Below are 24,268 nucleotides of genomic sequence, written 5' to 3' on the forward strand. Positions count from 1 at the left end.
CGTTATTTTACTGATATTTGCATTTTATTTTATTTTATTTCTACAGTTTTTGCACTTTCCTCTTTTTAATGTTCTTTTTCTTCTGAAACCTTTTACTGGCAGATTTTTTTTCTTTACAGTTTAATTACAGCAACAAGGCGAGTTTATGTCACATCAGAGTTTATTTAATTTAAATGATTGCAGAAAAGTGCAGCGACAAACTCCTGTTGGTTTAAACACACCTTCGGACTTTGGTGGGGTTTTATGGCGGATCTTCCTCCTTTCTGCCTCGTAGTCTTCCTCCTCTTTTCTGCTCCTCATTCTTCCTGTTCCTCCTTTTCTGTCTCCTCATTCTTCCTGTTCCTCCTCTTTTCTGTCTCCTCTTTTTCTTCCTGTTCCTCCTTTTCTGTCTCCTCATTCTTCCTGTTCCTCCTCTTTCTGTCTCCTCATTCTTCCTGTTCCTCCTCTTTTCTGTCTCCTCATTCTTCCTGTTCCTCCTTTTCTGTCTCCTCATTCTTCCTGTTCTCTCTTTTCTGTCTCCTCATTCTTCCTGTTCCTCCTTTTCTGTCTCCTCATTCTTCCTGTTCCTCCTCTTTCTGTCTCCTCATTCTTCCTGTTCCTCCTCTTTTCTGTCTCCTCATTCTTCCTGTTCCTCCTTTTCTGTCTCCTCATTCTTCCTGTTCCTCCTCTTTTCTGTCTCCTCATTCTTCCTGTTCCTCCTCTTTTCTGTCTCCTCATTCTTGTTCCTCCTCTTTTCCTCATTCTTCCTGTTCCTCTTTTCTGTCTCCTCATTCTTCCTGTTCCTCCTCTTTTCTGTCTCCTCTTCTTCCTGTTCCTCCTCTTTTCTGTCTCCTCATTCTTCCTGTTCCTCCTCTTTCTGTCTCCTCATTCTTCCTGTTCCTCCTCTTTTCTGTCTCCTCATTCTTCCTGTTCCTCTTTTCTGTCTCCTCATTCTTCCTGTTCCTCCTCTTTTCTGTCTCCTCATTCTTCCTGTTCCTCCTCTTTTCTGTCTCCTCATTCTTCCTGTTCCTCCTCTTTTCTGTCTCCTCATTCTTCCTGTTCCTCCTCTTTTCTGTTCTCCTCATCTCCTGCTCCTCTCTTTTCTGCCTATAAGTCTTCCTCCTCCTTTTCTGCCTCCCAGTCCTCCTGCTCCTCCTCCTCACATTTTTCTTCACCCATTCTTTTGTCCGGTCACTTTCTCTCAGGTTTACTGGCCTCTCCACCTCTAGTTTATTTCCAATCGATCAGGTTCTGTTTGACTTTACGTCTCGTTGTTTCTGACAGCTGTCTCACGCGTGTCGCTGTATAATTCGAAACGTTAACTACGTTGGTTGTTTTTCTCGTTGGCGGCAGGATGGAGGGGTTTCTGTCACCGGTCTGAAAAGAGGTTTTCTGTGTCGCTGAGTTATTTTTTTGCTGGTTCATTTGTGGTTCATGGTAGGACTTTACTGGTGATGAGAACTTTTCCTGCAGTTTTAGGAGGTAACGGTTCATAACAGCTTTGTTGTCAGCTGGGTGTTATGACGGCCTTCACTTCAGCTTGCTTTGGTCTTTGGGTGTCTTCTGGGCTCTCTCTCAGTTGATTTGTGTTTGTTTGGCATCTCTGCGGTTGCTTTCTGTCACTTTGCAGTCGTTTTTAGTTGGTCTTTATTTGCATTGCTTTTTGAGATCGTTTTGTGGTTGTTTTGTGGTTGTTTTGTCAACCCAAGTGACCATTTTTGTGTCTCTGTAGCCATTACTTGATTGATTAATGCCTCTTTGAGGTCATTTGCGTCTTGTTGTGGTCATTTTATTCTCCTTGTGATCAATTTGTTTCTTTTTGTGGTCATTTTGCACCCATTTGTGATCATTTTGTAGCTTATTGTGGTCATTTTTTGTCTCCTTGGGGTCATTTTCCATCTTTTTGTGGTCATTTTCTGTCTTTTTCTGGTCATTTTGTGTCTTTTTGTGGTCATTTTGCACCCATTTGTGATCATTTTGCACCTTTTTGTGGTCAATTTTTGTCTCCTTGGGGAGACAAAATGTCTTTTTGTGGTTATTTTGCATCTTTTTATGATTGTTTTGCATCTTTTTCTAGTCATTTTGTGTCTTTTTGTGGTCATTTTCTGTCTTTTTATGGTTGCTTTGCATCTTTTTGTTGTAATTTTGCGTCTTTTTTTGGTCATTTTGCGTCTTTTTGTGGTTGTTTTGTCTTTTTGTGATCACACTATTTCGCTGTAGCCATTATTTATCTCCTTGTTGTTGTTTAATGTCTCTTGTCGGTCACTTTGTGGTCATTTTGCATCTTTTTGTGGTCGTTTTGTCTCTTTGTGGTTGTTTTGTTGTTTTTTGTTGATGTTGCGTCTTTGAGGTAATTTTGAGTTATTTTGTTGATGTCCTTTTGTGGATGTTTTTGTCTCTCTAAGACCATTTTGTGTCCTTGCAGTCATTTTGTGTCTCTATGTGCATATTGCGGTTCTTTTTTGTTTTTCTTTGAGGTAATTTTTAAGTTGTTTTGCGTCATTTAGTACCTATATGTCGTGGTTGGGCGTCCCTATGTTTGTAACTTTATGTTTGTGTTCGTTCTGCGTCTTCTTTGGATCATTTTGTGTCTCTCTGAGGTCATTTTGCATCTTTTCTGGGATGTTTTGCCGGCGAACAGTGTTTATATATCCACTCAGTAATCAGCCCGACCGTAAACACAGATCTCAGCTGAACACCTTGTTGTCAGCATGGTGTTTGAATCCTCATTTCAAACCTTAAATCTACGGTGAATAGAATCATGAAGCCCGTTAGATCAGATGAGTCAACGTGGATGAGTCGGAGGCGTTTTCTTCTCAGCATTCAGACTGACAGCAGCAGGTCCAACACATTCACATCCTCTACAAATGTCTCTGTGACGCTGCTCGCAGCAACGTGTGATGGTTTCCATGGTGACCTGGGGGACGGTCACACTGATTTCAACCCAAAACGTAACACAACAAGCAGCCAACCCACTAACGGATGAGACGCACAGCAAAAATCCACTTAGTGTTTTAGTGTGTCTGCAAATGGTGATCCTTGTGGCTGGTGTATCTCTTTTTGGTTGTTTTAAGTCTATTTTTGGTTGTTTTGTATCTATTTTTTGGCTGTTTTGTATCTTTTTGGCTGTTTTGTGTCTCTGGGGTCATTTTGTATCACTTTATGCTTATTAGATGTCTCTGTGCTTGTCTTAAGTCTATTTTTGGCTGTTTTGTATCTGTTTTTGGCTGTTTTGTATCTCTTTTTGGTTGTTTTAAGTCTGTTTTTGGTTGTTTTGTATCTGTTTTTTGGCTGTTTTGTATCTTTTTGGGTGTTTTGTGTCTCTGGGGTCATTTTGTATCACTTTATGCTTATTAGATGTCTCTTTGTGCTTGTCTTAAGTCTATTTTTGGCTGTTTTGTATCTCTTTGTGCTTGTTTTAAGTCTATTTTTGGCTGTTTCATATCTCTTTTTGGCTGTTTCGTATCTCTTTTTGGCTGTTTCGTATCTCTTTTTGGCTGTTTTGTACCTCTTTTTGGTTGTTTTTGTATCTGTGGGCATTTTTGAGTGACTGTGTTTTTATGTCTTTATGATTGTTCAGTGTCAAGTGGTGGTCGTTTTGTGTCATTTTATGACCATTTTGTGTCTCTTTGTTTTGATTTTGTATCGTTTTGTGGTTATGTTACATCTTTTTGCAGTCCTTTTATTTCTCATTGTGGCCGTTTTTGGTCACTTTGTGTAGCTTTGTTAATAATTTATGTCTCTTTGTGGTCATTTTGCTTCTCTTTATGGTTGTTTATTGTAGTGGCAGTTTTGGATCCTTTTGTGGTTGTTTTTTGTCTCTTTGTAGTCATTTTCCGTGACTGTTTTGCATCTCTTCATGAAATTTCTGTGCCTTTCTGTGGTTGTGTTTGCCTCCTTGTGGTCGTTATTTTGTGTCCATATTGACAAACAATGACATTCATTGAATCACAAAACAGAATTATTAGTAATGAAGTTAGAATTATGACAAATAAAGACAAGATGCGATTACAAGATCAACGATAACACTGAATGATGTGATTTTATTTCGGGGAAATAATATTGAATACAGTGATAATTCATTATGAAAACCAAATTTGATGATACAAAAAATGAAAACATCAAGAAATGACACATCTAATTCTTTCATAAAAACGGATAGTTATCTGATTTAAAAGGTCAAAATGTCCAAATAATGAATAAAAAGCAAACTAATGAGATACATAAATTAAATTCTGGCTCCGTCTCATCCTAGAACTGTTTGAGAACTGAAAGTGGAAGTTTTTATTCAACTCTGATCCTTTCTGGATAATGTTGGAGGAACACAGTGCCGCTGTGGTTTTAAAACGACAGAACAGAGAACGTGAAGGTGAGCGGCAGCAGGAATCAGAGGAGGAAGCAGGACGTCGTGTTTCTTCTGTGTGAATGTGATAAGAATGCGACTCCCTGTGAAGACTCCATTAACCTCTGAACGCTGCAGCTGAGCTCACAGCTGGAGGCTCGCTGTGTTTTATCGATGCAGAGCAGTCAAATGGAGCCCGAGTGAAAAGGTCGAACACATAAACGCAACCGCTGAACCTTCTCCGGGTTTCATTCATCGTCTGCAGCTTCCTGCTGAAGGAGTCACGAGTTCTAGCAAAGACTCTGACTGGACCTCAGAGGGGATTCATGATAGAGTACAACTTTATAGTGATGAAGACAAACAACACTTTGTGGAATAGCAGGTCGACAAGTCCAACATGTGGCCACAATGGGACACAAAATGACCAGAAAGAGACACAAAACCACCAGAAAGATGCACAAAACTACCATAAAGAGACACAAAATTAGGAGGCACAGAATAAACAAAAAGAAACACAAAACCACCACAAAAAAAATGACCACAAATATACCAAATGTCCTTAAATAGATGCAAAACCACCAGAAAGTGGCACAAAATCAACATAAAGACGCACAAAATGACCACAAAGATACATGAAATGGACAGAAACAGACACAAAATGACCACAAAAGACACAAAACCAACACATAGAAATGTAAAATGACCACAGAGAGACACAAAATGAACAAAAGGAGGCACAAAACCACCACAAAGTCACACAAGATCACTGCAAAGAGTCAAAAATGAACAAAAATAGGCAAAAAAACACAGTAAAGAGACACAAAACCACCACAAAGACACACAAAATGACCAGAAAGTGGCACAAAATCATCATAAAGACACACAAAATGACCACAAAGATACATGAAATGGACAGAAACAGACACAAAATGACCACAAAAGACACAAAACCAACACATAGAAATGTAAAATGACCACAAAGAGACACAAAACCACCACAAAAGGCACAAAATCATCATTAAGAGACACAAAATGCTCACGAAGAAACACAACACGCCCACAAAGACACAAGACAACTATAAAAAGATGCAAAACAACAACAAAGAGATAAATAATGACCACAAAGAGACATAAAATGAAAACAAAGACACAAAAAAACCACAACATAAATCCTCTCTGCAGTAAGTCTGTGTGGGAGGTTGTTGATGAGGAAATAATTCCACCAGAAACCTGAAGAACGATCAATAAGATCAGTGAATCTTCTACCAATAATCAGTCCCAGTGTTTGAGGTTATTTATGGTAACTCTGCAGCGGTTCAGTGTAACTGGATGGTATTTGCTCTTTGATATTCCTCCGTCAGATAGGAGTCATATTAAAATTTAAAGCTCCCATAAAGCCTCTGACTCACTGCTAAAACCGACTGTGGAAAAGAGAAGAAGAAGAAGCTGCATCTGAGTGACATTTATTGAAAGGAGCAGCGTCTCAGCCTGCAGCTCTCAGACTTTTACCGAATCGTAGGTGGTTTGATGAAATGTCAGCAGCAGAGAGTTACTCCATCTGCTCCACCAGGTTCCTCAAAGGTTGAAGTCATCGACGGCAAAATCCATAAATTACAGTTTTTAAACCTGTGTGGGTTAACGCTGCCCTTTGGTTCGTCTGCTCAGTGAGTCCCTGAAGATCCCTCAAAGAGGCACAAAACAACCACGAAGAGACATAAATGACTACAAAGAGACATAATGCGACCAAAAGAGACACAAAACGACTACAAAGAGTCACAAAACGACCACAAAGAGACACAAAACGACCACAGAGACACAAAATGACCAAAAGAGACAAAACAACCACAAAGAAACATAAAAGGAACATTAAGAGACACAAAACGACTACAAAGAGACACAAAACAATCACAAAGAGACACAAAACGACTACAAAGAGAAATTAAACGATCACCAAGAGACATAAAAGGACCACAAAGAGACACAAAACAACTACAAAGAGACACAAAACGACCACAAAGAGACACAAAACGATCACAAAGAGACTCAAAACAACTACAAAGAGTCACAAAACGACCACAAAGAGACATAAAAGGACCACAGAGACACAAAACAACCACAAAGAGACTCAAAACGACTACAAAGAGACACAAATCAACCAAAAGAGACAAAACAACCACAAAGAGACATAAAAGGAACATTAAGAGACACAAAACGACCACAAAGAGACATAAAAGGACCACAAGGAGACACAAAACAACCAAAAAAAGAAAATTCTCACAAAGAAACACAAAATGACCATGAAGACATAAAGTATCCATAGACACAAAATGAGCACAAATCAGCACAAAACAACCACAAAAAGACACTAAATGACCACAAAAAGATAATAATGACCACAAAAAGACACAAATAACCACAAAAAGATAATAAATGACCACAAAAGACACAAATGACCACAAAGAGACACAAATGATGACCACAAAAAGACATTAATGACCACAAACAAACACAAAACAACGACATAAGCACTCATAAAAAGACACAATACGACCACAAACAGATAGAAAATACCCATAAAAGACATAAAATCCCCAGAGAGAGATGCAAAGTATGCATAAAACCACTATAACGTGGCGGCAAATATCGACAACATGTTGCTAAACAAACCCTTTGCGACAAAGTGATCAGGAAAAGTCACAAATTCGTTTCTAAACCTCTGTAGGTTTACGCTGCCCTTTGTTTTGTCTCCTCAGGTGGAATCTGCATCGCTCAGTCCCTGAAGATCCCTCACGACCACAAACCGTCCGACTTTGATAAAATCATCCGCCTGCTGCTGGAGACCCGCTACGCCCGGGCGGTCATCCTGTTCGCCTCCGACGAAGACATCAGGTAACTGAAGTTTAGTTTAAAATGTAGGTTCTCATGTCTTATCAGCCGGTGTTTTGATTTATCCACAGACACTCATCTAAAAGTCTTCTCTCATATCATCAGACTTCCACCTCCATGTTTCACTGTCAGGACGATGCATTCACTGTTCAAACATGCTGGACTCCATCTGAGCCGAACCGTTCATCCTCTGACCAAAGAATGAGCTCCCAATTCATCAAACTTCTTTCCATGGTCTTTAGCAAACTAAAACTAAAATGATGTCATTTTCGGAGGACGACCACTGCAGCCATGATCAGTGAACTATGACTCCTTCTAGACCTCCTGATTGCTGCTGACACTGTGGTTCACTGATGTTTAGTTGATCTTCATGGATCCTTTTCGATATCTTTGGAGTCTTACAGTCAGATTTTCACTTCTTCTGCCAGTTCTTTTCCATGTGGAGCCATGATGAAGACACAGATACAGCCAATAGGTCAAAAAACTGAGAAAATTCTGCTGTTCACAGCTCATTTCATTACCATGTTCATGCAGGTTAGACTGATTGGAAACTACAGGTGAACTGCAGACTTTTGCATGTCTTCCTTGTTGTTGTGTGTCTTACTTGAGTTCTTTTGTGTCACCTTTTGGTTGTTTTTCATGTCTTTGTTGACGTCTATGGGCTCATTTTAGGAGGATGACCACTACAGCCCTGATTAGTGGCTACGATGGTTTCTTCTAGAGCTCCTGATTGCTGCTAACACTGGTTCACTGATTTTTAGTTGATCTTAATGGATCTTTTCAATGTCTTTGGAGTCTTACAGTCAGATTTTCACTTCTTTTGCCAGTTCATTTCCATGTGGAGCCATGATGAAGACACCGATACACCTGATCGGTCCAAAACTGAGGAAATTCTACTGTTCACAGCTCATTTTACAACCATGTTGATGCCATTAGACTGAATGGAACTCACAAGTGGACTCGGTTTTGTTAAGTTTCTACTTTGGGGCTTGAATTTTCACTATAGTCTTTTTGATACCAACTGTTCAGATCAGAAATAATGCATTTATTGAGTCTAATCTTTCAACATTTCAGTGATATTTCACACCGGTGCACTCACTGTCGTTGTATGCTGTGTGTTTGGATGCAGGGGTGTCCTGAACGCCAGCAAGCGAGCCGACCAGGTGGGTCACTTCCTGTGGATCGGCTCTGACAGCTGGGGGCCAAAAACAGTCCCATCAACCAGCTGGAGGAAGCCGCCGTCGGAGCCATCACCATCCTGCCGAAGAGAGCCACCATCAGCGGTGAGTCCGTCCCCGTTCACAACTTCACGCCGCTCTCCGCTGCGAAAACGTGTCTGAGTTTGAAGTTTACACACAGAAAATTAGGAGGTGGAATTAAAGCCGCTGCGTTTCTCTGCTCGTCCCGTCCTTTTGAGCTCATCCTCAAATGTTCTTATCTGTGAAACCGAAGTCTTCGCTGCTGCACATTCTCCTGCCTCCTGAATAAGCAGAACTTCAGAAAAACTCAATCATCATTGGGAACATTCACTTCCCTCCGTTTCTTGGGTTTCCTGTGACACAAAATTGCACAGGACTCGTTTGATGATGATTATGTGCCATCATTATTCCGCCGCCGTCAGCACTGCCGTATCTGCAGGAAGCCGGTATCTTAGTTTTATTAAACTTTCACTGCTCGAACAAAGAGGAAAGTTTTCTCTCTGTTGTTGGAAATTTAATTTTGGTTTGCTTTAAATGATGCCTGGCTCTCTGAGAAGCAGCTCTTATTTAGTTTCTTCTTGGCGCTGCCTTGATGGTTGCTGGAATCTTTGCTTGTGGTGAGCCGGGTGTCGTGTTTTTCATATGTTTGAAGGACATCTGGTGATGTTAAAACCATTTAAATAGATCCACAAAGACACTTGAAATCTGTACAGTACAGTCTGTGTTTGTTCAGGGCTGTTGTGGCCGAGATTTTCTCCATCTTAAGTTTCTGTTTGTGCGACCAGACGGCAGTAAAGTGAAGTTCTGGATCTGGTGTGTTTGGTTCAGTCATCGTTGTCTGAAAGGTTTGTTTTTGTCGGATGTTTTGACGAAAGAACAGCAGGATGATCAGGATGCAGCTGCAGCCATGAACCAAAAGTTGAATCTGGATCTAGAGGCAAATGAGCACAAGGATTCAAACAATAATATCAAAAAGAGGTGCAAAATGATGACAAAGAAGCACAAAACAACCTCAAACAGATGAATAACAACTGCAAGGAGACACAAAATGACCACAAAGAGACACAAAATGACCACAAAGAGACATAAAATGACCACAAAGACACATAAAATGAACACAAAGAGACACAAAATGACCACAAAGACACACAAAATGACCAAAAAGACACACAAAATGACCACAAAGAGATACAAAAAGACCACAAAGGGACACAAAACGACCACAAAGACACAAAATGACCACAAAGTCACAAAAATGACCACAAAGAGACACAAAATGACCACAAAGAGACACAAAACAACCACAAAAACAACAAAACCACCACAAGACACACAAAATGACCAGAAAGTGGCACAAAATCATCATAAAGACCCACAAAATGACCACAAAGATACATGAAATGGACAGAAACAGACACAAAATGACCACAAAGACACAGAAATGACCAAAAGACACAAAATGACCACAAGATACAAAATGACCACAAGAGACACAAAATGACCACAAAGACACAAAATGACCACAAAGACACACAAAATGACCACAAAGACACAAAAGACCACAAAGAGACACAAAACGACCACAAAGACACACAAAATGACCACAAAGACACACAAAATGACCACAAAGAGACACAAAATGACCACAAAGAGACACAAAGACCACAAAAGACACAAAACAGCCACAAAGACACACAAAATGACCACAAAGACACAGAAAATGACCACAAAGAGATACAAAATGACCACAAAGAGATACAAAATGACCAGAAAGACACAAAAGACACAAAGAGACACAAAATGACCTCAGAGACACTAAATGACCACAAAGACACACAAAATGACCTCAGAGACACAAAATGACCACAAAGAGACACAAAACGACCACAAAAAGACACAAAACAGCCACAAAGACACACAAAATGACCACAAAGACAAGAAATGACCACAAAGAGACACAAATGACCACAAAGAGATACAAAATGACCAGAAAGACACAAAATGACCACAAAGAGACACAAAATGACCTCAGAGACACTAAAGACCACAAAGACACACAAAATGACCTCAAAGAGACACAAAATGACCTCAAAGAGACACAAAATGACCACAAAGACACACAAAATGACCACAAAGAGCACAAAATGACCACAAAGACACAAAATGACTACAAAGAGACACAAAATGACCATAAAAGACACAAAATAGCCACAAAGAGACAGATAATGTCACAAAAACATGCAGTATCCACAATTACAATACGATTCGACCAGTCCCTTTGTTAAATTGTCATGCAGAAACAGTCTTTTAGAGTAATAATTCAAGTTGGAAAGAATTTAACGCAATCCCTCAGTTCAAGACAAACAACTTATTTAAAAGCCTTAAAGTTTATGTCCTCAACAGTTTCCTCCAAGTATTAATCAGAAGAGGAACAAGTGTCCTGGGTAAAGTCTGCCGAGGCCTTAATTTAATTTAAATTAATGAGAGGAGAGAAGCTCCTGCAGGTCATTATTCTACTCGTATCTCTATTTATGAGTTCTTAAGTGGACCCAAATTTAAAACCGGTCATTTTAATTGTGTTCGATTGCCTTAATATTAAACTAATAAGAAAAGATGAGTTCATTCCACTGAAATCCTGCTTGTTATTTTATTGTGTGTCTGTGCTGTTGACTGTGGTTAAGTCTGCATGCTAAGCTACATTAACTAGCCGCTGACTGTCGCTTCAGACACTGACACAGACTTGAGTTTGTTTGACTCCTGGCAAGAAGGAAATGAATTAGTTTGATCAAAAAGATGTAAAACAACAACAAAGACACACAAAACAACCACAAAGAGGCACAAAACAACAACAAAGATGCAGAAACCGACAGTAAAGTCACACTAAATGACAACAAAGAGACAAGTCATTGATTCATCTGTCAACCAAAATTGGTTTGAATTGAAAAACTTGACGTGTTGTGTCAAATATTTTAAAAAAGTGATTAATCACGTTTAATTCAATCACAAAGCCTCAAATTAATTAGATCAATTTCTTTAATCGCGATCACCACTACTCTACACTTTGAACTTGATCCATTCCTGATTAGACGCTTACAGATGAACGCTTTGCTTACGTTGACCCTCTGAACAATAACAGTACTTGATATCAAGCTTCATTTTACACTGCAGAACCTTAACTGAGAGAAATTATTTGTCTTCTATCTCAAAAAACAAACACGCTCGGCAATATAATGAAGACTCCTGATCAGAACGGACTTCTAGATGAAGGTTTTTTCACAGTTTAGGACTTTTCTGCTTCCTCACACAAAGACGGAAGAATAAATCTGTTAACGCGTAGACGAGAAGTAAAACATGATTTCTTTGTTTTTCCCCTCCGGTGCTGAAAGTCATATTTTCTAAGCCACATATCAAAGCCTCAATAAGTGTTTTTGCTGGAACATGAATTTCTGACCTTCTCAGTTCCTCGAAGATGTTTTTCTGTCTCGGGTCAGGACCGTCATGTAGCCGTAACCTTGGTCACGACCGGAGGCGGTGTGCTCGTAAACACCGTCCCCTCGACGTGCTCCGCCATGCCTTTTGTTCTCCTCGTCTGACAGGTGATTTATGGAAATGGAGGTTTTCTGGGCATAAAGGGGCAGACAGAATTCTGCAGTATGACGGGCGGTCTGAGGAAAAATCTGGATGAGCAACGATCCTTTCATCAGAGGGCAAACAGGACGAGGCTTAAAGACGAACAAAGATTTGACTTTACGATGACAGAAGCTTTGCAGGGAACCTTTATTAACTCTGGCCTGATGAAATGAACAAATGAATAGATCCTGATTCTGCTGCTGATTGAGACCCTACAGAGGAGGATTTCGGTTTAGCTTTTTTCACAACAACAACCGAGATGTGACTCGATGAAAATCCTGCTGCAGCCTGATGTGTAGCCACTTGATCCCCAGCGTCTATTTCTGTCTGTTTCCTGGATTGTCTTTATTGCCGCGATGCTCCCTGGCAGCCCGTCGACACCGATTGTTCTTCCTCGGCGTGAACTTCAACGCTGATCTGACAAACGGCAAAGCGATGGGGAGGAGATCCGCTGACGCTGATCGGCCTCAGCATCCTTACCGCTCTTCTTCTTCTCCTTGTTCCGTTGAAACACCTCCCGGCCTCCACGATCCCCCGGTGTGTTTGGAGGAAATGTCTTCGCTTTTTATTTCGAACTGTAAAAGTCTTCTGAGTGCTGATTCAGCTTAATGGCCGTGCTGATATAATGTGACATGAAATGATTACACTGAGGCATGCTGGGTATTTATGGACTCTACAAAGGAAAACGCACTTCAGGTGTTGCAGTATTTTAACTCAAATACTTCATGTAAACCTGTTGGAATGAAGGGAATCATTTCTCGCCCAGAACAATCACATTTTTGAGACCTAAACATGCTCAGCAACTCATGAAATTTGCACACGCATCAGAACTAGCGACAAATTAGATGTTTTATGAGACGTTGTAGCCTCTACTACAGGCAGGACGTTTCACCGACACCTACCAGATTTGGTAGCCACATGTAGCACATCAGGACGCACAAAAAAGTCTCACGGAGCCATATCCTAAACCCAACAGGAAGTCGACCATTTTGCTTTAACTGTGAGATTTTTTGTGATTTTTGCCCATTTTCAGGATTTAACTCCTCATAGGGGCTATCTCGAAGACACCTCAGATTTGTCCAGTTTCTGGAACAGGCCTTAATGATGACAAGTTAAATAATCTTCCAACAGCCCCCTGAACTTTGATGCTTCGTCATGAAACAGGAAGTGCTGTCTAACTCCCCTGTACATGCTCCAATCTGCCTCAGACTTTACATGTTTGATCAGAGTCCTGTTCTGATCACATCCACATGCTAATATCCATTCACAGTCATACTGCCACCTCTGGCAACAGCTGTACAAGATCCAACCTGGACCAAATTCGAGAACTGGACAAGAGTTTGAGTCTGAAAATGTCTACGTTCCAAAAGTGAGTCACAGTCATAGCACCACCTGTTGGTAACAGGAAGTTGTAGTCATTACATTTACACGTACTGTGCTAGAAACTGATATAATCCTTGACATTGTTCAGCTAAGCCACACCTCCACGTGCGCCACGTCCCGACATGTGTGTGCGAGGGTCCGTTTAATGATGCTTGCAGCTTTAATTAGTACTATTATTACTACTACTGTTGTCCTGAAGGTCTCAAGTGATTTTTTTCATTAAATCTGATGCTGCACATAATATTAATAACAGCAATTCATCAAACTAAAATTATTGCTCATTGACATATACCAAACTGTGATAAGAGTAAAATATTTCTCAGCACTAATTGTATAAAAAATATATCAGTTTTTGTGTTTTTTTTATTTAAAAAAAACAACAGTAACATGTAAACAGACTGCCATTTAAATGGTTTAATCCTAAAAATTGATGAATATTTAATTGTCATGATCAGGACTGACTTTAGAAAAAAATATAGATAAAATAATGATGATAATAGCTACAATTATGGAAGCAAACGTTAAACTGATTGTGATAGTCACAGGTCAAAATTTATAATCCACCACTGATTATATTAATAATAACTCATTTTGTATTTGTTTTCATAAATAAATAACAGTGAAATTACATAAACAAACTGGCATTTAAAGGGTTACATTTGTCACTTGTGATCAGGAACTATGTCCGTTATAAAAGCCACTCAGCCAAGGTCTAAGTCACGTGAACATTAAATATTTTCATTTAAGTTTTTTAAGCTGTTGTCTGAGAGTTTGAATGAGAAATAAATCTGCTGTAAAAAGGTTCAACACTCAACATCTCTCTGCTCTTTCTGGACTTAACCTCAGCCTGATAACCCTCCTCCTCTTCCTGTTCTACAAACACAGCAACTCATATTTCCACTCATTTCCTGGTTCCTCCCCTTCAGATCTGCACTCAAACTCTAATCGTCTGTGTGACCGAGAAGAGAAATGGCGCAGCAAAGAAATCTTCTTTCAGAGAAATTCTCTTGTTCCATCTGTCTGGATCAACTGAAGGATCCGGTCACTACTTCCTGTGGACACAACTACTGCATGGACTGTATTAAAATACACTGGGATGGAGAGGATGGTAAGAGAACCTACAGCTGCCCTCAGTGCAGGAAGACTTTCACACCGAGCCTGTCCTGGAGAAAAACGTCATGTTAGCAGAGTTAGTGGAGGAGCTGAAGAAGACTGGACTCCAAGCTGCTGCTGATGGCCACTGCTATGCTGGACCTGAAGATGAACCACAACCAGAACTAGAACCAAAGACCAGAGCTGAATTCCTTAAATATTCAAGAAAAATCACTCTGGATCCAAACACAGCAAACGAATGGCTGTTCTTATCTGAAGGGAACAGAACAGTAACAGCAATGGAAGAAGAACAACGTTATCCTGATCATCCACACAGATTCACTCGATGTTGGCAGGTCCTGAGCAAAGAGAGTCTGACTGGGCGTTGTTACTGGGAGGTGGAGTGGAGCGGAAGAGGACTTTTTCTAGCGGCCGCATACAAGAGTATCTGCAGAAACGGAAACTTTCATGACTCTGTATTTGGACAAAATGAAAAATCTTGGTCTTTATTTTGTGACATCTGCAGTTATTCATTTTCACACAACAACACTAGAACTCCTGTCTCTGGTCCTTGGTCCTCCAGACTCGGAGTTTATCTGGATCACAAAGCAGGTATTCTGTCTTTTTACAGCGTCTCTGAAACCATGACTCTCCTCCACAGAGTCCAGACCACATTCACTGAGCCCATACATACTGGAGTTTATCTTTACCACGAAGACGACACTGTAGAGTTCCTGAAACTCAAATAGAGTAACTCCAGTGTCTGAGGGTCAGTTCATGTTCAGCCCTGATGTAAGTTCATGATCTACAGTTTACTTCTGCAACATTAATTAGTCACATGACGACGGAAATGATTGATTCTTAAATGTTTCGGTCATTTTAAAATCTGCTTTCAGCTTCTGAGACATTTCTTTATTTTTTTGTTTCACTTTTTAATTTTTTTGTGGTTTGATATTTTCTGTGTGACTGCTGAGATTATTGTTGTTGAACAACCAGTTTGTCTGAAAGGATTTGAGTCAGTGTTTAATGTTTTCTGTCAGTTTATCATCTAAAAGATAAAAAAAAAACTGACTCCTCTCTGAGCCACTGAGTGACAGTTTTTACAAATGAAATATTTAAACATCAACAACAAACAGAAAATGTGCATCTGTATCAGCTTGACACATGAGATTACTAAATTCACATTTAATTCTTCGCATTTTATTGCAAATATTTCCATGTTTTCACATTTTACCTTCTCAGAAACTATTTAGCAACTTAAACATTGAATGAAAATGTAACAGCAAATGACTTTTAATGTCCTTCTGAATCTGCTGTTTGCTTTCCGTTTATTTTGAATTCATGTTTCTTCAATTTCATGTTTGTGATGCATTTATGGAACCAGCTGAGGTGATGGAAAAATCAGATTTTTATTCCACAGGGATGTATGGACAGAATTTGTTGGATTTGTATTTTCTTGTGGATTTTCTGGTGGAAAATAATGACATTTTATTGCAGTGAGTAGTCATTTAATAATCTGACTTGGTGTATTTTAATTATGTTGATGTGTTTTGTGTTGCTTCTAAACTGTTGACAAACCTGTGATTCAGTTTCATGTTAATCTGCAAATAAATGACAAATGAACACAACCTGGATTCTGGATTCTATCATTGATCCTCTAATTATCCATTGAAATGTTTATTCTATACTTGATATTGTTGTCATTTTTTCTCTTGTAAACTGTGATTTTATGGTCAATCATTGTTGAAGATACAGTCTTAGCCTCTTTTTATATTTCATAATAGATAAATTATTCCAATTTTTCTGCTATTTTACTCGATGTTATCTGCAACTTAACAAAACTACAAAATCTGTACAATAACAGTAAATTGCTTAAAAATTATATATAGTTACAAACTATTGTAATGATTAGCATTTAAATAAATCCTTCTTTTTGTGATTTTACTCAATATTATCTTTAATTTAACCAAACAGGGAAACTCTGTAAAAACAAAACAAAAAAAAAAAATTAAAGCTGCAAGCATCGCTGGTCGGGTCCTCACATCCTTGCTGGTCAGAGAATCCAAGCATGTCCACCAGGTGGCGCTATCCCTGTCAATGTATATCGACTTATGGATGTCATCAAGACCAGACTCTGATCACACATTGTTGTGAAGCACAGAGATATGAGATCCCAGAATCAGCCACAAAGGGGAGACTCTGACAGAACAACAGCTAAATAAGGGAACATTGTGATATTATAACCTGTGATTTAGGATCAGATTATGCCATAACCTAATGAATATGTTTGAACTAACCAAGTGTCTATTTCTTACATTCCTTAATGTTGAAACAGTGTAGAAATCAGAAGAGCAGCTCACTGTGAAAAGTGATGTTTTTGGTTACCATAGGAAACTGATGTGTTTGATAGATTTGATTAAAAAGAGGAACTTATGCTTTATGAAATGGGAATGCTTTTAAGAGTTTTGATTACTATGAAACTGAGATGTTTTAGAAAGAGTTTTGATAACTGTTAAAATAAGAGGGTTTTAACTTGGTAATGAGGGAGAAGTCAAAAGGTAAGTGAACTAGGGTCAAGTGTTCACCGTAAAGATTAAACTCAGAATAGATTGGGTTTTTTAATAAGTCTGTACACATTGTGGAAAAGATTGCACAATGGGATGTCAGCGACAGTTAGAGGCTGACATCTGCTTTTCCATTTCCTGATCAGGAGCCTGTGCTGAGCTGCAGACAGGAGAGATCGGGGGGGCAAGATGGGCTGTCTGGACAGTCCAAAACAGACAGTTTCAGTTCCTTAAAAGTGGAAGTGTCCATGCGATCGGTGCATGGTACAAGTGTGTGAGTTGGGAGGGGGTAGAGATGAAGTTATTGCTCAAATTAATTTAGTATGAGATCATGGAGTCATTGCATATGCATAAGGATCAGTAAACTATAAATTACATCTGATCGAGACGCAAGTTGGGAGTCGTTGGGTGATAGTCGCTTGATGCAAACCAGGCTAGAAATGCCCTGAGCAAAGGGGATTTTACCACGTAACTCGGACGGGGAATTCAACATGATCTGCAAAGGAATAACTGTTCTATTGGAATTATGGACCAAAGTACTGCTTTTTCTGCATTGAGGGTTACAGAACTGTGATCTGGAAATAATGCTGTCTGAAGGAACATTACTGAACTCTATTTTCCATGTGAGGAATAACACCTGAATGGATTAACAAAGTTTATTGGCCCAAACAACAAAAATGGATACATGCAGATCTAAATCTGGTCTAGATCCCCGTCCACTTCCCCCTGGGCCCCGGCGGGTCTCAAACACTTGTCGGGTCTCAGGTGAGCAGCCGGGTGTGGCCACACCGTGGCTGCTCTCCCTCCAAATTATGTAATCTGGGTGATTATTACTTCTCTTTTATGAAAGCATAGTTCCACTGATGAGTCGTGTTAAACAATTGAAAGAATATTGATGTTTGATTAATTGTCTGATGATTAAGAGCTATTGCTACGCCCTTGCTAAATATATTTTAATAAAGCATTATTCTGCAATTAAAGACAACAAATTGCAAGTGCTATTTTTATCCCTGAATGAATACTTATACATCTAGCCCTGGTGGTAGAAAGTCAGATTACAGCGTGCATAACAATAGCAGAGGTTCTGAAAGGTTACCTAATTATAGGGGCCAGGTTGGCCCTGTATAAACATATCCTAGAGGTTGTCTATATGTCCATAACCTCTGAGTTAAACCTAGCAACTTACCAAGTGCAAGATCCATGAGAGGAGAAGCTGCCGTTAACAGGTGTGTCTGGTGGTTAAATTTAACTATACCGAAGTGGCTACTCGGTTAAATTAATTGTCAGAGGAAGCAGGGATAGGCGTCTGGATGAAGGCAGTGAGAAAGCCAGGCGAATTTTCCTCGTCTACCAGCTTAACAGTTCTGCAGCATCCCTCTGAGTAGATCTCAGGGGCAGTAGGACCGGACCCGAAGGATGGAGAGCTGGTCCGGTGATTCCCTGACAGCTGAATAAGTTAATTAGGGGGTTACTGGCCCTGAGGATCAACAACATGTAAAATTTGAGACAGATTGGAGCATGTACAGGCTAGTTTGACAGGACTTCCTGTTTCATGGCGACCCATCCACCAGGTGGCGCTATCACTCTGACTGTGTATCGGCCTATGAATGTCATCAGGGCCATGCCTGGTGTACATCCTCTCCAAATTTCAGCTCTCTTGGGGTTACCATGTTTGAGTTTACAGCTTTCGAAAATGTGCAGAAATGATCCAAAATAGTCCAAAATACGACACATAGTTAAAATGGCGACTTCCTGTTCGGTTGGGGTATCTGTACAAGAGGCTTTTTTGCTACATGTGCCTACTGAATTTCATTGCTGTAGGTGAAACGTGATTCTGGGCCTGAATCTTCACAATATTTTAGGGGGTGCTATTGAGCCATTTTGCCACACTCATTTTCCTTTCCCTTAAAATATCAAATTTTTCTCCGGTCCTGATATGTGCGCAACTTTTCACGTTTTCGAATATGTTTAGGGCCTCAAAAGCACGCTTTGTTTCGTCCTAAGAAGAAAGTATAATAAAAAAATACGCCTTCCAAGAGGTTCCTTGGTGCTCGGACCCTAATACATTTTTTTAGTACCATTTTTATGTCCTTGATAGATTGTTTTTGAGTTCAAATAAAAGCAATTATCTGTAAGAGAAGAGTAAAGTGAAGAGAGGCACATTTTCAGGGTATATTAGAGATTAAACCCTCAGGATTTCTACACAACCTAATTGCAATAAGATTTGTAGATCTGAAGCTGTCAGAACATGGTAGAATAAAAAGTGCAGGTGCGAAGTGGAAACAAACAGGAGAATCCACATTATTTGAGTAAAAGTTCTGCTTCAGCGACTCGACTTTCCTCTAAATGACATATGAATGGAGAGTGGTAACGGTGTTGTGAATGCAGACTGTCTTCTCCGGCTAATAAAACCATAAATCCAGCCGCTCTCTGAGGACGTCATTATTCTGGGGACTGGCAACAGCGTGTTTTTGGTAACACGGGAAGGAAAAAAAGCTGCGAGTGAATCTCATTATTTCCTTTTATCGCCGCCGTTCGTGCCTCGGCGTCTCCGGGTCCACCTCCTCTGCTTCCCTTTCAAACTGAGGATTAGTCTTATCTTAAATAAGGGCCTTAAACGACTTTCTCCAATTGTTTTCTCCACTCAAGGCTCGGCTAAATAAGGGCCGGTAATTGACTTTTTTTCCTCTCTTGTTTGCTGGCGTCGTCCCCGGCAGCCGGTGGCGCTTAGCTTCAGTTCTGGCCATTAGAGTCGGAGCTTGACTCGGGTTGTAGCCGGCGACCCCAGATGGCTCTTACTTGTTGTTGTTTTTTTAGTAGTTTTTGTCGAGGGGGAACGTTAATGCGTAGAGGTTGTTGTTTGTGGAAGGAAGTCTCGATGCGGCTGCTACTTTGGGAATCAATCCCACAACAGAAAACTGCTATGAGGTAGGAAACTACACAATAAATGAAGAAAAACCCCAAATACAATGAATAGCAATATTTTATATCATTTTTAGTTTTTTGTGCAATATGGTTTGTATGGCAAGTTATACATTTATGAATTAAGAACATTTATTTAAATTTATTTATTTGTTTATCTAAACAAACTCTCTCAAAGGATAAAGTTGAATGAGTCTAGTTAAAAAAACATTTAAAAATTCATTAGAATGAATTATTGTAACTTTGATTTAATTAATAGAAGCAAAAATTTATATTTAATGCCAATTAGTGTATATATTTTTTTTAAATATATATTTTGACGGAAAGTTAATTTGCCAAAAAATGGACAAAACACACAATAAACAAATAAAAATACAAATTTAATAGATAGCAATATATTTTTTTCTACCATATGGTTTGTATTTGTGAATTGAGAACATTTATTTAAATTTACTTATTTTTGTGTTATGATTCTTATTTTTTTAAGTATTCCGCTCATTATAATGTTGATTTAGTTGCGAAAACCAAAAAATATGTCTTTAATGTGGATAAGTAAAAAAAAATATTTCTTAAAGATTGTATTTTGAGTGAATTTCCCCCCAAAAAAGAGATAAAACAGACTAATTTTTAAAAGCACAAATTTGAGTGTTTTTCAGCAGTAATGCCATCATCATATGATATCGTTGCAGCTCTGTTACGAAAATGTTGAATAATTCCATTGGAACGTCAAATAAAGAAGATGAAAATGTAACCCGAGTGAAATAAAAGGACACAAACTTTTGAAGAAGACTGAATTTTCCACCATAATTGTCGTTTAAGGTGAACCGAGTCGACGGTAAATGCTTCCTGTGGATCTTTCATTAGCTCCCCGCCAGGAAAAGAGATTTAGACTCGCTCTGAACGCTCACCGACGGTGTCTATGTTGGAATTAAAAGACGGTGAAGTTTCATCTTTAAAGAGCTGGAACCCTGGGAGGTGAATCAGTTCCCCTGCAGCAGCAGAACATCTGAAAGTCCACCTTTAGGTTCCCCTCAGAACGCTCCACAAACCCTCAGAGCAACGCTTGGGTCTTTGAACCGCAGCAGCTTCCATGAATCCTTCAGGTTTGATGGATCAATGCGTCACCATGGCAACGGTTAGCTCATCTAGGACCGTTTTTATTTGACAGATACATTGTTATGGTACTTCAGTTTGAGTGTTTACATCCAGTTTATTGGTAGTTTGGTTTGTGTCAGGAAAATTCTTCAGTGGAGTTCTGACTTCTCCAAATAAATAGTCATCTGTGAAGTCAAAGCAAAGTTTTACTTGCAGAAGGAATGACTTGAACAGAGTCTGAGTGAGTGACTGCAGTAGGTGGAAACAGCTTAGCTTTTCAACAGGCACATAAAGATGTTCCAGAGGTATTATCAGTTTCTGAGCAGCCAGTTTCAGCCGGCTGCTTGAAGGATCAACTTGTTGCATTTTCAAGGTCAAAGTTAGACCATGGAAGTTTACTGGGTACACTGGGTTATATGAGGTCACAGTGACACAGTTATACAGTAGCTTGAAATTAGAAAGAGCATAAAATTATGATTTTTAAGAACAGTTTGTTTACATCCACATTATTGGTAGTTTGCTGCATTATATCCAGGTTATTGATTCATTTGGTTTGTTATATACAGATTATTGGTTGCTTGGTTTGTTTATATCTACATATTGATAGTTTTGTGTCTTGATATTCAGGTTATTTAAGTTTTCTGCATTGATATCCACTTTATTGATAATTGTGTGTGGCATCCAGTTTATTGATCGTTTTGCGTGTTGGTATCCAGGTTGTTGATAGTTATTTTTTTTTGTGTTGGTGTCCAGGTTATTGATAGTTTTGTGTGTTGGTATCCAGTTTATCGATAGTTTTTTGTGTTGGTATCCAGTTTATTGATAGTTTTGTGTGTTGGTATCCAGTTTATTGATGGTATCCAGTTTATTGATAGTTTTGTGTGTTGGTGTCCAGTTTATTGATGGTTTTGTGTGTTGGCATCCAGTTTATTGATAGTTTTTGTGTTGGTGTCCAGTTTATTGATGGTTTTGTGTGTTGGTGTCCAGTTTATTGATAGTTTTTTGTGTTGGCATCCAGTTTATTGATAGTTTTGTGTGTTGGCATCCAGTTTATTGATAGTTTTTTGTGTTGGTATCCAGTTTATTGATGGCATCCAGTTTATTGATAGTTTTGTGTGTTGGCATCCAGTTTATTGATAGTTTTTTGTGTTGGTGTCCAGTTTATTGATGGTTTTGTGTGTTGGTGTCCAGTTTATTGATAGTTTTTTGTGTTGGCATCCAGTTTATTGATAGTTTTTTGTGTTGGTATCCAGTTTATTGATGGTATCCAGTTTATTGATAGTTTTTTGTGTTGGTGTCCAGTTTATTGATGGTTTTGTGTGTTGGTGTCCAGTTTATTGATAGTTTTTTTGTGTTGGCATCCAGTTTATTGATAGTTTTGTGTGTTGGCATCCAGTTTATTGATAGTTTTTTGTGTTGGTATCCAGTTTATTGATGGTATCCAGTTTATTGATAGTTTTGTGTGTTGGTGTCCAGTTTATCGATAGTTTTTTGTGTTGGTGTCCAGTTTATTGGTAGTTTTGTGTGTTGGTATCCAGTTTATCGATAGTTTTTTGTGTTGGTATCCAGTTTATTGACAGTTTTGTGTGTTGGTATCCAGTTTATCGATAGTTTTTTGTGTTGGCATCCAGTTTATTGATAGTTTTTTGTGTTGGTGTCCAGTTTATTGATGGTTTTGTGTGTTGGTGTCCAGTTTATTGATAGTTTTTTGTGTTGGCATCCAGTTTATTGATAGTTTTTTGTGTTGGTATCCAGTTTATTGATGGTATCCAGTTTATTGATAGTTTTTTGTGTTGGTGTCCAGTTTATTGATGATTTTGTGTGTTGGTGTCCAGTTTATTGATAGTTTTTTGTGTTGGCATCCAGTTTATTGATAGTTTTGTGTGTTGGCATCCAGTTTATTGATAGTTTTTTGTGTTGGTATCCAGTTTATTGATGGTATCCAGTTTATTGATAGTTTTGTGTGTTGGTGTCCAGTTTATCGATAGTTTTTTGTGTTGGTGTCCAGTTTATTGGTAGTTTTGTGTGTTGGTATCCAGTTTATCGATAGTTTTTTGTGTTGGCATCCAGTTTATTGACAGTTTTGTGTGTTGGTATCCAGTTTATCGATAGTTTTTTGTGTTGGCATCCAGTTTATTGATAGTTTTGTGTGTTGGCGTCCAGTTTATTGATAGTTTTGTGTGTTGGTATCCAGTTTATCGATAGTTTTGTGTGTTGGTGTCCAGTTTATTGATAGTTTTGTGTGTTGGTATCCAGTTTATCGATAGTTTTGTGTGTTGGTGTCCAGTTTATTGATAGTTTTGTGTGTTGGCATCCAGTTTATTTTTTTTGTGTGTTGGTGTCCAGTTTATTGATCGTTTTGTGTGTTGGTATCCAGTTTATTGATAGTTTTGTGTGTTGGTATCCAGTTTATTGATAGTTTTGTGTGTTGGTATCCAGTTTATCGATAGTTTTGTGTGTTGGCATCCAGTTTATCGATAGTTTTGTGTGTTGGTGTCCAGTTTATTGATCGTTTTGTGTGTTGGTATCCAGTTTATTGATAGTTTTGTGTGTTGGTATCCAGTTTATTGATCGTTTTGTGTGTTGGTGTCCAGTTTATTGATCGTTTTGTGTGTTGGTATCCAGTTTATTGTTCGTTTTGTGTGTTGGCATCCAGTTTATTGATAGTTTTGTGTGTTGGCATCCAGTTTATTGATAGTTTTGTGTGTTGGCGTCCAGGTTATTGATTGTTTTGTGTGTTGGTGTCCAGTTTATTGATCGTTTTGTGTGTTGGCATCCAGTTTATTGATAGTTTTGTGTGTTGGAGTCCAGTTTATTGATTGTTTTGTGTGTTGGTATCCAGTTTATTGATCGTTTTGTGTGTTGGCATCCAGTTTATTGATCGTTTTGTGTGTTGGCGTCCAGGTTATTGATAATTTTTTGTGTTGGTGTCCAGTTTATTGATTGTTTTGTGTGTTGGCGTCCAGTTTTATTGATTGTTTTTGTGTGTTGGCATCCAGTTTATTGATTGTTTTGTGTGTTGGTATCCAGTTTATTGATAGTTTTGTGTGTTGGCATCCAGTTTATTGATAGTTTTGTGTGTTGGGTATCCAGTTATTGATAGTTTTGTGTGTTGGCATCCAGTTTATTGATAGTTTTGTGTGTTTGGCGTCCAGGTTATTGATAATTTTGTGTGT

At 38.9% G+C, this 24,268-nt stretch overlaps 1 protein-coding gene across 1 annotated transcript in view; it reads left to right on the top strand.

Moving 5' to 3' along the window:
- LOC110966357 (metabotropic glutamate receptor 7) overlaps positions 1-24,268 on the top strand; it is a 262,684-nt gene that overhangs the window by 121,392 nt on the left and 117,024 nt on the right. The window contains 3 exon segments of the mRNA XM_051948878.1: positions 7,075-7,210; positions 8,337-8,407; positions 8,410-8,490. Of these exon segments, the coding sequence (XP_051804838.1) occupies positions 7,075-7,210; positions 8,337-8,407; positions 8,410-8,490 (288 nt within the window).

The sequence above is a fragment of the Acanthochromis polyacanthus genome, chromosome 5 (genome assembly GCF_021347895.1).
Source record: "Acanthochromis polyacanthus isolate Apoly-LR-REF ecotype Palm Island chromosome 5, KAUST_Apoly_ChrSc, whole genome shotgun sequence".
In the NCBI taxonomy this organism is placed as follows: domain Eukaryota; kingdom Metazoa; phylum Chordata; class Actinopteri; family Pomacentridae; genus Acanthochromis; species Acanthochromis polyacanthus.